Genomic DNA, 14,667 nt, shown 5'->3' with positions numbered 1-14,667 from the left:
TGTCTGTCTGTCTGTCTGTCTGTCTATCGATCTATCGATCTATCTATCTATCTATCTATCTATCTATCTATCTATCTATCTATCTATCTAATCTCTCTATCTCTCTGTCATCTACCGTCTCTTCATCCACTTTGTCTGTCTGTCTGTCTGTCTGTCTGTCTATCTATCTATCTATCTATCTATCTATCTATCTATCTATCTATCTATCTATCTATCTATCTCTATCATCTACCATCTCTTCATCCATTATCTCTATCTTCATCCATTATCTCTATCTCTTCATCCATTATGTCTGTCTGTCTGTCTGTCTATCTATCTATCTATCTATCTATCTATCTATCTATCTATCTATCTATCTATCTATCTATCTATCTATCTCTGTCTGTTCTGTGCTCCATGGTAAGCTGGTGAGAGTCTTTAGATTCTGGTGGTATAAAAATACATTTAATAAATAAATCCACAAATGTTCACTCCCACGCCAAGGGGATCTTTATGGAATATAAATAGCAAATAACTACAAGGGCTGGGGTATGTGCTCTGCTTTTTAAAAAAGGTCAGGAGGGGCAGGGACCCTGTTGAGCTACCACAGCAGGTGTCTGTGGGCTACAGTGACCATACCCTGGGCTTTGTAGTCCATAATGGAAAGAGCAAAGTCGCTTGGACACTTGTGGTGGTGTTCAGATTGAAGGAGAAAAGCTGTGGCCAAAGAGAACGGACACCTTCCTTTGTCACCTGTTGCTTCTCCAGGGTCGCCTGATAGAGAAATGGGCAGCATACAGGTAGTCCTCGGCTTAACGACCATTTGTTTAGTGACCGTTCGAAGTTACAACGGCACTGAAAAAAAGTGCATTTCGACTTTTTACACACATACCACCGTCGCAGCATCTCTCCTGGTCAGGCGGTGAAAATTTGGACACTTGGCAGTTAGCTCCTGTTTACAACGGTCACTGTGTCCCCGGGATCCGACAAGCCAAGTCCACAAGCCATATCCACTCAACAACCTGGTTACTAACTTATCAACTGCGGTGATTCGCTTAGCGACTGTGGCAAGAAATGAGGGGGGGAAACACACTTTACAATTGTCTTGCTTAGCGACAGATTTTGGGCCGGACGGTGGTCGTAATTCGAGGCACGCGTGTATAAACTGGCTAAATAAATCGAATACAATGGGGCAAGGCAATTCTGTCTTCGGCTGCGGCCTTGATCCCACCTTGATCCTGAGGGAAGCCCAGGATTCCTTTTGCGGCAGGGCCCAAACGCTTGCAGACGTCACCATTCCACTCTCGTCTTTATTTATATTTATCTATAAATATAACCGTGCCTGTTTCGGGCTGAAGGCGTCTGGGACAGCAGATGGAGTTGAGAAGTGGGTTAGACCCGGACAAAAAGGTGGGATGCTCACCGCTAACCCTGCCGCGTCAGCCCCAGCGCAAGCTGTGGGGAGAAGGACGTGGCCCACGGCAAGATAGATGACCTTTTAGTGACCCTCTGTTTTCTGTTGCAGGATATGCGGAAACACGTCACGATGACCCTGTTGGACACGGAGCAGTCGTACGTGGAGTCTCTCCGTACCTTGATGCAGGTAAGTCCTACTTGTGGCAAGAACAGAATAGAATGCAGCTGGGAGAGACCTTGGAGGTCATCTAGTCCAACCCCACTTCCCCGCTCAAGCAGGAGACCCTTACAGAATCATAGAATAGCAGAGTTGGAAGGGACCTTGGAGGTCATCTAGTCCAACCCCACTCCCCCGCTCAAGCAGGAGAGCCTTACAGAATCGTAGAATAGCAGAGTTGGAAGGGACCTTGGAGGTCATCTAGTCCAACCCCACTCCCCCGCTCAAGCAGGAGACCCTTACGGAATCGTAGAATAGCAGAGTTGGAAGGGACCTTGGAGGTCATCTAGTCCAACCCCCCCCCCCGCTCAAGCAGGAGACCCTTACGGAATCGTAGAATAGCAGAGTTGGAAGGGACCTTGGAGGTCATCTAGTCCAACCCCACTCCCCCACTCAAGCAGGAGACCCTTACAGAATCGTAGAATAGCAGAGTTGGAAGGGACCTTGGAGGTCATCTAGTCCAACCCCCCTCCCCCACTCAAGCAGGAGACCCTTACGGAATCGTAGAATAGCAGAGTTGGAAGGGACCTTGGAGGTCATCTAGTCCAACCCCACTCCCCCGCTCAAGCAGGAGACCCTTACAGAATCATAGAATAGCAGAGTTGGAAGGGACCTTGGAGGTCATCTAGTCCAGCCCCCTGCTCAGCCTCCTGTTCAGTCTCTTCTTGAAAACCTCCAGTGATGGAGCATCCACAATTTCTGGTGGCAAGCTGTCCCACTGGTTAATTGTCCTCACTGTCAGGAAGTTTCTAATTAATTCCAGGTTGCTTCTCTCCTTGATGAGTTTCCATCCGTTGCTTCTTGTCCCGCTTTGGGGAATAAGTTGACCCCTCCTTCTCTGTGGCAGACCCTCAAATATTCGGGCACTGCTATCATGTCACCCCTAGTCTTTTTTTTTTTCATTAATCACTATGCCTGTGCGTTTGTTTTTTCATGGCTAAATGTAGAAGCTTCCTTTTTTTTACCATTGAAATTTCATTTTGTTAGAGAGCGCCCAGTGTTCAAGCTATGGTCGTATGCATGAGAACTGGTCCTAAGTCACTTTTTTCCAGTGATATTGTAACTTCGAACAGTCGCTGAATGAACTGGACTGCCTGCACACGGCATTACACACGTGTACATAGCTTCATACGTGCACAGAGCGGGTGCCCCTAAAGTCTTCCTGACCATTTCTGCAGAGTTACAGGTAGTCCTCAATTATACGACCGCAGCTGGGACCGGATCTGTTGCTAAGCAAGATGGTTAAACCCAGCATGAATTTGCATTCTCGTAGCTTTGATCCCAGCGGCAACAGCAGCCAAAAGAAGATTAAAAAAAAAAGTTGAGATGCTGGTTCTGCGACAGACAGATATTACGAGGGTTCTCGAGCATGGCTTAGTAAAATGAGGAAAGCCCCATTGTGGTGTGAAAAAAAAACCTATGTTTTTTGGGGGGCATGGCACAATGTGAAACCTGACCAATAATGGTTTATTCTGTAAGTAGAGTTAAACAAACCACGGTTACCACCGTGGCCAAATCCAGTGCCTACAGTAGTGGCCAAAATTGTGGAAACCTTTTGGGAAAAGTGTATTTTTCAGGTTTGATGGCTAATAACACCACTTTTTTTTTTTAGTAAGGTAAGGTAAAGGTTCCCCCGCACACGCGTGCTAGTCATTTCCGACTCTAGGGGCCGGTGCTCATCTCCGTTTCAAAGCCGAAGAGCCAGCGCTTGTCCGAGGACGTCTCCGTGGTCATGTGGCCGGCACGACTAGACGCCAAAGGCGCACGGAACGCTGTTACTTTCCCACCGGAGTGGTCCCTATTTTTCTACTGGCATTTTTACGTGCTTTCGAACTGCTAGGTTGGCAGAAGCTGGGACGCGTAACGGGCGCTCACTCTGCTACGCGGCACTCGGGATTCGACCCGCCAAACTGCCGACCTTCCGATCGACAAGCTCAGCGTCCTAACCCACTGAGCCACCGCGTCCCTTTTTTTTTTAGTAGTACCATAAAATTATATATCAATGGAAAGATAATTTAATCCAGAATGTCATGCAACGTAGTTACTTCAATTATCTGTATTCTGTGAAAAGTTATAGCCAAATAACCCGAAAAAGGAAGCGCAACTTGCTTAGGTTGATCTCAGGCAGCTTTCCTTCATCCGATGGTAGCCAATGAGTTTAGAGAGCCAATCGGCTGTCATCTTGGTTTGGCAATGAGCCAATCAGATCGCAGTAGGATCCGGTTATGGATGTCGCGGATTGAAGCGGAGAAGAGGACATTTGTCAGCGTGTTGTGTGATGGCTATCAAGTTGGTTGGGGTTTTTTTGTGTGTGTTCTTTCATTTAGTGAGCTTGTAAAACCTAATAAAATTAAAGCAACGGTGCAAAGAGTTGACCGGTTGCCCGGAAAGCCATGCAAAATAGTATTATGAAGTGAACCAGGCTACGGTTATAAAGAAATTAGAAGAAAAATGGGTGGAAACTTAACCAAAGGGGGCATTTTCTACTGTACACTTTTGCCAAAAGATTTCCACAATTTTGGCCACTGCTGTACATAACCTTCGTTGGGCCTTTTTTGCTTTCTTCCAAATTGTCACCATCAGAGTCTTTATCACAGGGATAAAAACAATCTTTCGAGGTAGTGATTCATTTAGCGGCCGCTCGACGTTACAATTACACTGAAAACAGTGACCTATGACCAGTTCTCAAACTTTTACGACCTTTGCAGCATCCCCGCGGTCACAGGGATCAAAATTCAGACGCTCGGCCACCGACTCGTACGTATGACGGTCGCAAGAGTCCCGGGACGGGGGTCACGTGATTCCCCATATGCGACCTTCCCAGCTTTGCTTCCGACGGTGGGGAAAGCTGGATTTGGTTAAGGACCACGCGGTTCCCTTAAGGTCATAAAATGAGGCACAATTAACAACCGCCCTGCTCAGCCTTGGAAAATTTGAACTCGGCTGTGATTCTAAGTTGAGTAAGTCATTTTGGAAAGTGTTGTTTTTTGTTTTTGGTAATGTGTGTGTGTGTAGCGTTCCCAGAGAGACAACTCTGGGTATATTAAATGAAACCCCTCTGAATTAGCAGGTTATAAAAAAAAGGGGGGGTCCTTGTGTGTCTATTCTAGGACATCTGCCCCTCCGTCGGGGAAGCCAACTTCCTGTGTTTCTAAAAGCAGCCATTTTGTTTTTCTTCTTCTCTTCTTCCAGGGTTACATGAAGCCCCTGAAGCAGCCGGAAAATTCCAACCTTTGTGACCCCTCGCTGGTGGACGAGATCTTCGATCAGATTCCCGAATTGCTGGAACATCATGAGGAGTTTCTGGAGCAGATCTCCGAATGCGTTCAGAACTGGCACGAGAAGCAGAAAGTGGGAGACATCCTGGTGCAGTCTGTGAGTAGCCTTGCCAAGTAACTACTTCCAACAGTGCTTTTTTGGTAAAAGGAAAAAGGTGCCGGAACTCCGTTCTGAGAGTTCTATGAGAAAAAAAGCCCTGACTTCCAACTTCCGGAGAGGAGAGGAGAGAAGGGGGAAAGATGAGGGTTGCTTCTCGATCTTTATATCAATGTTGGCTTCTTCCGGGCACGGACAAAACAACCATTTTACAACCTTCCTATTCTTTTTGAGACCCGATGGCAGTTCCCTTTATTTTCTTGCTTGCTCTTCTGTATAGATCAGGGGTCCCCAATCCCCCGGTGCTGGGCCGCGGCATGCTTGCAACCGGTCCACGCAAACAAGCAAAGCCCCATCTGCGAGATGCAGGCAGAACGCAAAACCACGCACCCTCCGGTCCGCGGAAAAACCTCTCTCCACAGAACCGGTCCCTGGTGCCCAAAAGGTCGGGGATGTTCTGTACCAGCCTGCTACCGGCCCTGCAGAAAAGGCAGGAACAACCCCTTTACAAATGGCAAGAGGCTGGAATTACGCCTGCCAAATTTATAGCTACAAAAACAAACAAGACACGAACCAAGAAACAAGAGCTTTAAGAAGCACGAAGTATCCAAGCGGTTGCCTTCAGCAAACCAGCCCTCCCCACACATTCCCCTTATATAGAGTTCAGGGCGTGGCTTCTCTCTGCCTCCTTCCGAGAAGCCCCATTGTCTTCTTCTGTTTACTCCTGATTGACTGCCTCCTGCGTTGGGCGTCCTTGAACAGGGCCAGCTGTGGGTCATCTTCATCCAGGCTGTCAGGCTCACACAGCTGGGTCTCCGTGGTGACCAAGTGGGAGGGGCCTGGCTGAGGGCTCTCATCAGCAAGATCTTCAACCCCCTCAGCAAGGTCTTCAACACCCCCCTCCTCCTCCTCTGAGTCGTCCGACCCAACTGCCGAACCCACAGGCTGACCCTGAATCACAACAGGGGACCTCCGGCACAGATCACGCCCGTTGGTCCTTTCGCCTGTAGAAGTGGTTGCTCTATCCAAATTATCCGTCTTAAATGGAACACGGATTAAATTGAATCTCCAGTGAGATGAGCATCCTATCAATTGAATACATAAAATTAAATAAAGAACCAGTTTGGTCTAGTAGTTAGAGGCACCAGGCTAGAAACGGAGAGATGGTGAACTGAAGTCCCACCTAAGGAGGTACGAGAACTGGTTGGATGACTTTGGCCCTAAATCACCTAGTGGTCTTTCATCCCTAAGGAGGGACTAGGACTCACCGTCACCTGGTGATTGGCCCAAAGTCATCTACTCAGCTTTCATGGCTAAGGTGGGACTAGAACTCACCGTCTCCTGGTAATTGGCCCAGAATCACCCATCTAGCTTTCATGGCTAGGGCGGGACTAGAATTCACCGTCTCCTAGTGATTGGCCCAAAGTCGTCTAGTCGGTTTTCATGGCTAAGGTGGGACTAGAATTCACTGTCTCCTGGTGATTGGCCCAAAGTCACCCAACTGGCTTTCATGCCCAAGGCAGGACTAGAACTCTCTGTCTCCTGGTGATTGGCCCAAAGTCGTCTAGTCAGCTTTCATGGCTAAGATGGGACTAGAACTCACCATCTCCTGGTGATTGGCCCAGAATCACCCAACTAGCTTTCATGGCTAAGGCAGAATTAGAACTCACCGTCTCCTGGTGATTGGCCCAGAATCACCCAACTAGCTTTCATGGCTAAGGCAGAATTAGAACTCACCGTCTCCTGGTGATTGGCCCAGAATCACCCAACTAGTTTTCATGGCTAAGGCGGAATTAGAACTCACCGTCTCCTGGTGATTGGCCCAGAGTCACCCAGCCAGCTTTCCTCCCTACGACAGAACTAGAACTCATGGTCTCCTGGTTCCTAGGTCAGCACCTTAAGCCCTATACTGTATCAAGCTGGCTCTTCCTCGGTCTGATTCCAGTCTGCAGCTCCATGATTACCTGGGCCTAAGTGTACTTCGCTTTTTGAGGTTAACGCAGGTTGGCTGAGGGCAGCCTTCCAGCCTTGCATTTGAACCTCAAGAGGAAAGACGTTGAGGAGGTGATTGGGAGGCAACAGATGTTGACTCAGAGGCATCACATCATTGGTTAACTCCAAATCTGATTCTAGCAGTCCCTTGGGAAAAATGTTCTCCCACTTACGGGCCACCTGGTGCGTCAAACATGCCAGCTGGCAGTTGACGTGGGAGGTTTCTGGTACGTTGCAAAATTGTCTTTCTTGTTCAGCTTGGCATGGCTCCTAACAATTCTCGTGGGTTCTTCTCTCCGAGTAGGCCTAGGCCTAGGGCAAGGGGTAGGCAACCGGGACCCCTTCATGACTTGTGGACTTCAACTCCCAGAATTCCTCAACCAGCATGGGGGGGAACTATGTCCCCTTCGTGACTTGTGGACTTTAACTCCCAGAATTCCTGAGCCAGCATGGGTTAGCTTGGAAACCTCTCCCTTTTCGCTCAGCATGACTGGCTCAGGAATTCTGGGAGTTGAAGTCCACGAGTCATGAAGGGGCCATAGTTCCCCCATGCTGGCTCAGGAATTCTGGGAGTTGAAGTCCACGAGTCACGAAGGGGCCATAGTTCCCCCCATGCTGGCTCAGGAATTCTGGGAGTTGAAGTCCATGAGTCATGAAGAGGCCAAAGTTTCCCCCATGCTGGCTCAGGAATTCTGGGAGTTGAAGTCCATGAGTCATGAAGGGGCCAAAGTTTCCCCCATGCTGGCTCAGCCATTCTGGGAGTTGAAGTCCATGAGTCATGAAGGGGCCAAAGTTTCCCCCATGCTGGCTCAGCCATTCTGGGAGTTGAAGTCCACGAGTCATGAAGGGGCCAAAGTTTCCCCCATGCTGGCTCAGCCATTCTGGGAGTTGAAGTCCACGAGTCATGAAGGGGCCAAAGTTTCCCTCATGCTGGCTCAGGAATTCTGGGAGTTGAAGTCCACGAGTCATGAAGGGGCCAAAGTTTCCCCCATGCTGGCTCAGGAATTCTGGGAGTTGAAGTCCACGAGTCATGAAGGGGCCATAGTTCCCCCATGCTGGCTCAGGAATTCTGGGAGTTGAAGTCCACCAGTCATGAAGGGGCCAAAGTTCCTCCATGCTGGCTGAGGAATTCTGGGAGTTGAAGTCCACGAGTCATGAAGGGGCCACAGTTCCCCCATGCTGGCTCAGGAATTCTGGGAGTTGACTTTGCTTGTCAGAAGGTCACAAAAGGGGATCACACGATCCCTGGACACTGCGACCGTCATAAATACGAGTCAGGTAGCCAAGCATCTAATTTTGATCACGTGACCATGATGAAGTTGCAACGGTCATTTGAAAAACGGCCCTAACTCACTTTTTCCAGTGCTGTTGTAATTTTGAACAGTCGCTAAATGAACTGTTGTAATTCGAGGACTTCCTGTACATCTGTTATGGCCCCTAGTTGACTACCGACAAATATATTACAACAATATTAGTTTCCCAGCCCTTGCTAAGAAGTGTAAAATTTTTAAACTTCTAACTGTCAAGGTAATGATTTAACAGCTAACCAGTTTATGTAATGTAAGATTTAAGATGTAATGATGGGAATGACTCTGCAGGGTCTGAGTCTCTTTAAGAGCCTTTGTATAAAAGGGAAGGCTCCGCTGATGTGTTCTCCTGCTGTATTAGCAAGTGTATGTATATTGTTCCTGGTGTATGATATTGTAGATAGTGTAAGATAAACCACCATTTACTATGGATCACTTTTTACTGTGTTTACTCCTGGTTTATCTCGCACAATAAGACTCTGCACACTCTGACATTAACTCTATTTGAAGGTTATGTCATCTGGCTGCTGTACTAATGTCATAACAGTTAACAGGTAGAACAACAGCGAAATTAAAATTTGAAAACCCTCTCTTAACAATCTATTTAAATTAGTATTTAACTCGTAGAAAATTTATCATGGCTTCTTGCCTTGTCCCGAATCACCCCAACAATTAACTCTTGATCCTTTTTGGATCAAACATTCCTCGTTTGCGCATTTGTTACTTCAATTTTGCTCTTCTTTTCCTTTAGTTTTCCAAAGACATCTTGGTGAATATTTATTCTGCCTACATCGATAACTTCCTCAACGCCAAAGATGCCATCAGGATCGCCAAGGAAGCCCGGCCGGCGTTTATGAAATTTCTGGCGGTAAGGGGAGGGGGGGGGTCCGCTCTGATCTTTTTTTTGCAAAACAGACTAAAGGTTGAAGAGAAAAGCCTTCTAAGAAAGGATCAGATTAATTTTCAGAGAACTAGTTCTTGCCTCACTGATTGGGATCCCATGGGATTCCAAGAAAGCCACTAGGGGATTTGTGGAGATTTTGTGGCTGGATTGGCTGGGCCTTTTTCCTCTACGTTACAAATGCAATCTCTTTCCTTGCCACCATCTTGAAATATGTTGACCACCATAACAGGAACATATTAAATAACTCATAATAATAATAATAATAATAATAATAATAATAATAATAATAATAATAATAATAATAATAATAGTAGTAGTAGTAGTAGTAGTAGTAATAAAGTTGGAAGGGACCTTGGAGGTCATCTAGTCCAACCCTCTGCTGAGGCAGGAAACCCTGTTCCACATCAGACAAATGGCTCTCCAGACTCTTCTTAAAAACTTCCAGTGTTGGAGCATTCACCGCTTCTGGAGACAGGTTGTTCCACTGGTTAATTGTTCTAACTGTCAGGAAGTTTCTCCTTAGTTCCAGGTTGCTTCTCTCCTTGATTAGTTTCCATCCGTTGCTTCTTGTCCTGCCTTCAGGTGCTTTGGAGAAGAGCTTGACTCCCTCTTCTTTGGGGCAGCCCCTGAGATATTGGAAGACTGCCATCATGTCCCCCCCTCATCCTTCTCTTCATTAAACTGGACAGACCCAATTCCAGCAACCGTTCCTTATATGTTTTAGCCTCCAGTCCCCCTGATCCTCTTTGTTGCTCTTCTTTGTACCCTTTCTAGAGTCTCAACATCTTTTTTACATCTCTGTCACACTCGACACTGTTTCAGCCTCTAAGGAAAAACAAGGGTATAGTTTTATTGGAAATAGTAATAATAATAATAATAATAATAATAATAATAATAATAATAATAATAATAATAATAATAATAATAATAATAATAATAATAAAGTTGGAAGGGATCTTGGAGGTCATCTAGTCCAACCCCCTGCTCAGGCAGGAAACCCTATACCATTTCAGGCAAATGGCTGTCCAGTCTCTTCTTAAAAACCTCCAGTGTTGGAGCCTTCACCACCTCTGGAGGCAAATGTATTGCACTCAAGCGCAGCCAGAACTGAGATTTGCGTGCCCGAATCCCTGAGTTCAACTTTTCCCTCCCTTGACGGCCTCCCGTCGCCCCGATTCCCCCTCCTAAGCAGTTGGGTTCAAGCGGGATGTTTTCAGAACATCTGTCAGTTCAAGCCTGGATTGCTATGCAGCTGCCGCCTTCTCCCAGCTGCCTGACCTTGAAGCAGCATCTCGGGGAGATACAGAAGTTACTTTCGTTTCCCCCCCACAAGCATTCACCCTCCCATTCCCCGCACGGCAGGGAAGCACAAGCCAAGCGTGAGGTGGCAGCTGACCCTCTGGTTGCAAAACTGTTCCAAGTGAAATGTTTCCAAAGTCAGCTTAATGTCTCTGCTTTTGTTCTTTTGTTCCTCTTCTTTTGTCTGTTCCTTTTTCTTTTGCCAATCTGTGCCTCTCTCTGTTGTGTGTATGCATTCATTCATTCATTCATTCATTCATTCATTCATTCATTCATTCTCTGCTTCTGATGTTCTGCTTTTTCAAAAGGATCCACCTGGCTACTCGAAGCTTCTTCGATTGCCGTCAGTAACTACAGCAGTGGCCAAAATTTATTTTATTATTATTTTATTATTTAAACTTATATACCACCCTTCTCCCGTAGGACCCAGGGCGGTTCACAAGGCAATTAAAACAATATAACAATACAAATTAAATTAAATTAAATTAATACTATTTCTATACCGCCCTTCTCCCGAAGGACTCAGGGCGGTGAACAGGGCAAGAATAAAAAATACAAATTACAAAAGTTAAAACAAGATTAAATAAATGCCAACATACTAAAATACATCTTTAAAACCAAATAAAATAACAATAGCAACCCCCCCCCCCCAATCCCCTCATCAGGCCAGGCCAGCTTGTTCAAAAAAGTATGTTTTTAGCTTGCGGCGAAAGGAGCGAAGGTCGGACGCCGTCCGGAGCTCAACCGGTAGCTGGTTCCACAGCTCCGGGGCGCCCACAGAGAAGGATCTCCCCCTGGGGGCCACCAGCCGGCATTCTCTGACCGGTGACACCCTGAGGAGGCCCTCTCTGTGGGAATGCACAGGGCGGAGGGAAGTCGATGCCGGCAGCAGGTGTTCCCTCAGGTACTCCGGACCCCTGCCATGTAGGGCTTTAAACACCATTACTAGTACCTTGTTATTAACAAAAGTTAATAACAAATTAAAATAAATTAAATTGTCCTTAATTAAAATCTAAAACCCTTAACTCTAATTAAAAACCCAATTGCAATAGGTTAAAAATTAAAAGTTCTTAGTCCTGGCCGGAAAGCTCAAAGAGCCAGGTCTTCAGGTCCTGCTTCTGGAGGCAGGTGGTTCCACTGGTTGATTGTCCTCACTGTCAGGAAATTCCTCCTTAGTTCTAGGTTGCTTCTCTCCTTGACTAGTTTCCATCCGTTGCTTCTTGTCCTGCTTTCAGGGGCTTTGGAGAATAGCTTGACTCCCTCTTCTTTGGGGCAGCCCCTGAGATACTGGAAGGCTGCTATCATGTCACCCCTCACCCTTCTCTTCCTTAAACTACAAATCCCCAATTCCAGCAACCGTTCCCTATATATTTTAGCCTCCAGTCCCCCAATCGTCTTCGTTGCTTTTCTCTGCACCCTTTCTAGAGTCTCGACATCTTTTTTACATCGTGGTGACCAAAACTGGATGCAGTATTCCAGGTGTGGCCTTACCAAGGCATTGTAAAGTGGTATTAGTACTTCACTTGATCTTGATTCTATCCCTCTGTTAATGCAGCCTAGCACTGTGCTGGCTTTTTTGGCCATATTTTTTGGCCATATTGACTGAGGAGGCCTTTGTGGCCGCTGAGCTTGTATATTTCTGGCAGAGAATTCATTACCCAACTAGGTAACGTCATCATCAGCGTCACCCAGCTGGCTTTCATGCCTAAGGTGGGGCTAAAACTGACCGTCATTTGGTGATTGGCCCAAAGTCACCCAGATTTCATGCCTAAGGCAGGACTAGAACTCACCGTCTCCTGGTGATTGGCCCAAAGTCACCCAGATTTCATGCCTAAGATGGACTAGAACTCACCATCTCCTAATGATTGGCCCAGAGTCACCCAGATTTCAGACCTAAGGTGGGACTAGAACTCTCTATCTCCTAGTGATTGGCCCAAAGTTACCCAGCTTTCATGCCTAAGGCAGGACTGGAACTCGCTGTCTCCTAGTGATTGGCCTGAAATCACCCGGATTTCATGTCTAAGATGGACTAGAACTCGCCATCTCCTGGCGGTTGGCCCAAAGTCACCCAGACTTCATGCCTAACGTGGTGCTAGAGTTCTCTGCTTCCTGGTTTCCAGTTGGTGCCTTAACTACTAGATCAAACATGTCACCCCGGATCTTTAATCGGGGATATTTAAGTCTCTCTTTTTTATTCTTCCTTGTCCACTGTAGCAAAACATGAGGGAAAACAAAGAGAAACAGGCGCTTTCCGATCTGATGATCAAACCGGTGCAGCGGATTCCACGCTACGAACTTCTGGTCAAAGTGAGTATTCCAGCATGGCTGTTTATTTGGCTCAAAAAGGAGCCACAATTGAAGCGCTCCGGAAAACGCAGCGGGTTTTTTTTTTTTTTTTTACCTGACTGACCTCGGAAGTAGGTGCATGTAGTCCTCAACATACGACCGACAAGGGAGGCCAAAATTTCCGTCGCTCGGTGAGACGGTTGTTATTTTGGGAACTTTGCTCCCATTTTACGACTTTTCTTGCCACCGTTGTTAAGTGAATCACTACAGTTGTTGAGTTAGTAACCCGGTCGTTAAACGAATCCGGCTTTCCCCCCCCCCCTTGACTTTGCTCATCAGAAGGTCGCAAAAGGGGATCACGTGACCCTCCCCCACCCCCAGGAACACTGCGACCGTCATAAATACGAGCCAGTTGCGGAGCGTCTGAATTTGGATCACGTGATCAAGGGGTGTGTGTGTGTGCTGCGACGGTGGTAAGGGTGAAAAACGGTCGTCAGTCACATTTTGCAGTGCTGTTTCAGCTTCCAACCGTCACTAAGTGAATGATTGAGGACTTAGATCGAGGACTACCTGTAACATTATTTTTCAGCTCCTAATATCGGCCCTTCTTTTCAAGGCTCTTATTCATCCTGCTTAATCTTGGGCTTCCTTGCTTCACTTTGTAATAATAATAATAATAATAATAATAATAATAATAATAATAATAAGAAGAAGAAGAAGAAGAAGAAGAAGAAGAAGAAGAAGAAGAAGAAGAAGAAGAAGAAGGAAGAAGAAGAAGAAGAAGAAGAAGAAGAAGAAGAAGAAGAAGAAGAAGAAGAAGAAGAAGAAGAAGAAGAAGAAGAAGAAGTTGGAAGGGACCTTGGAGGTCATCTAGTCCAACCCCCTGCACAGGCAGGAACTCCTCTACCATTTCAGGCAAATGGCTGTCCAGTCTCTTCTTAAAAACTTCCAGTCTTGGAGCATTCACCACCTCTGGAGGCAGGTTGTTCCACTGATTAATTGTTCTAATTGTCAGGAAGTTTCTCCCTATTTCTAAGTTTGCTTCTCTCCTTGACTAGTTTCCATCCGTTGCTTCTTGTCCTGCCTTCAGGGGCTTTGGAGAATAGCTTGACTCCCTCTTCTTTGGGGCAACCCCTGAGATACTGGAACGCTGCTATCATGTCCCCCCTCCTCCTTCTCTTCTCTGTTTTTTCAAACCGTCTTTTACCGAATGCTCCACAATCATTGGCTGCTGGAAAAGAAAATCCGTTTTTCCTTTCTCTTTGCCCCCTGACAATTCCCCAAGGCAGGTTTCTTGCGTAAACTCAGAGAGCAAAGGAAGCCAGTGAGCCCTGGATGTTTTCCATGGGAAATTTTCTCCCTGCGTTTTCTGTGAAGGTGCTGTTCTTTTGCTCTTTAATTTTTTGGGGGTATGGATGGTCAGTTTTCCCTTCCTGGCTGAATTCCTTGAATATCTGACATGCCTTCTCAAAGCCCCAGTTTGGAACCCTTTGGAGAAAGGATGATTACTCGTTCTGGATGGCTGAGACTTCCAATCTTCAGGAGAAAAAGAAATCTTTTTTTAAAAAAAATGGCCCCAATCCATACATTTGAAGGAAACCATATCTGGCTATCATCCCGGGAGATGTGGAATATAGGTAGTCTAAACAGATTAGAATTAGAATTAGAATTAGAATTAGAATTAGAATAGAATAGAATAGAATAGAATAGAATAGAATAGAATAGAATAGAATAGAATAGAATAGAATAGAATAGAATAGAATAGAATAGAATAGAATAGAATAGAATAGAAATTAGAATTGAAGAATAGAATAGAAATTAGAACTGAAGAATAGAATAGAATAGAATAGAATAGAATAGAAATTAGAATTGAATAGAATAGAATAAAACAG

The 14,667-nt window shown here is 46.0% G+C and overlaps 1 protein-coding gene across 1 annotated transcript in view; it reads left to right on the top strand.

Annotated features, from left to right (window-relative positions):
• ARHGEF17 (Rho guanine nucleotide exchange factor 17) overlaps window positions 1–14,667 on the top strand; it is a 122,063-nt gene that overhangs the window by 70,143 nt on the left and 37,253 nt on the right. Inside the window, exons 2-5 of the mRNA XM_083362089.1 lie at window positions 1,505–1,582; window positions 4,805–4,987; window positions 9,038–9,154; window positions 12,704–12,796. Coding sequence (XP_083218215.1) covers window positions 1,505–1,582; window positions 4,805–4,987; window positions 9,038–9,154; window positions 12,704–12,796 — 471 coding nt within the window. The remainder of the gene's footprint in view (window positions 1–1,504; window positions 1,583–4,804; window positions 4,988–9,037; window positions 9,155–12,703; window positions 12,797–14,667) is intronic.

This window comes from Vipera ursinii (assembly GCF_947247035.1).
Source record: "Vipera ursinii genome assembly, chromosome: 4".
Lineage (NCBI taxonomy): Eukaryota > Metazoa > Chordata > Lepidosauria > Squamata > Viperidae > Vipera > Vipera ursinii.
This window is presented reverse-complemented; position numbering and strand designations above follow the sequence as displayed.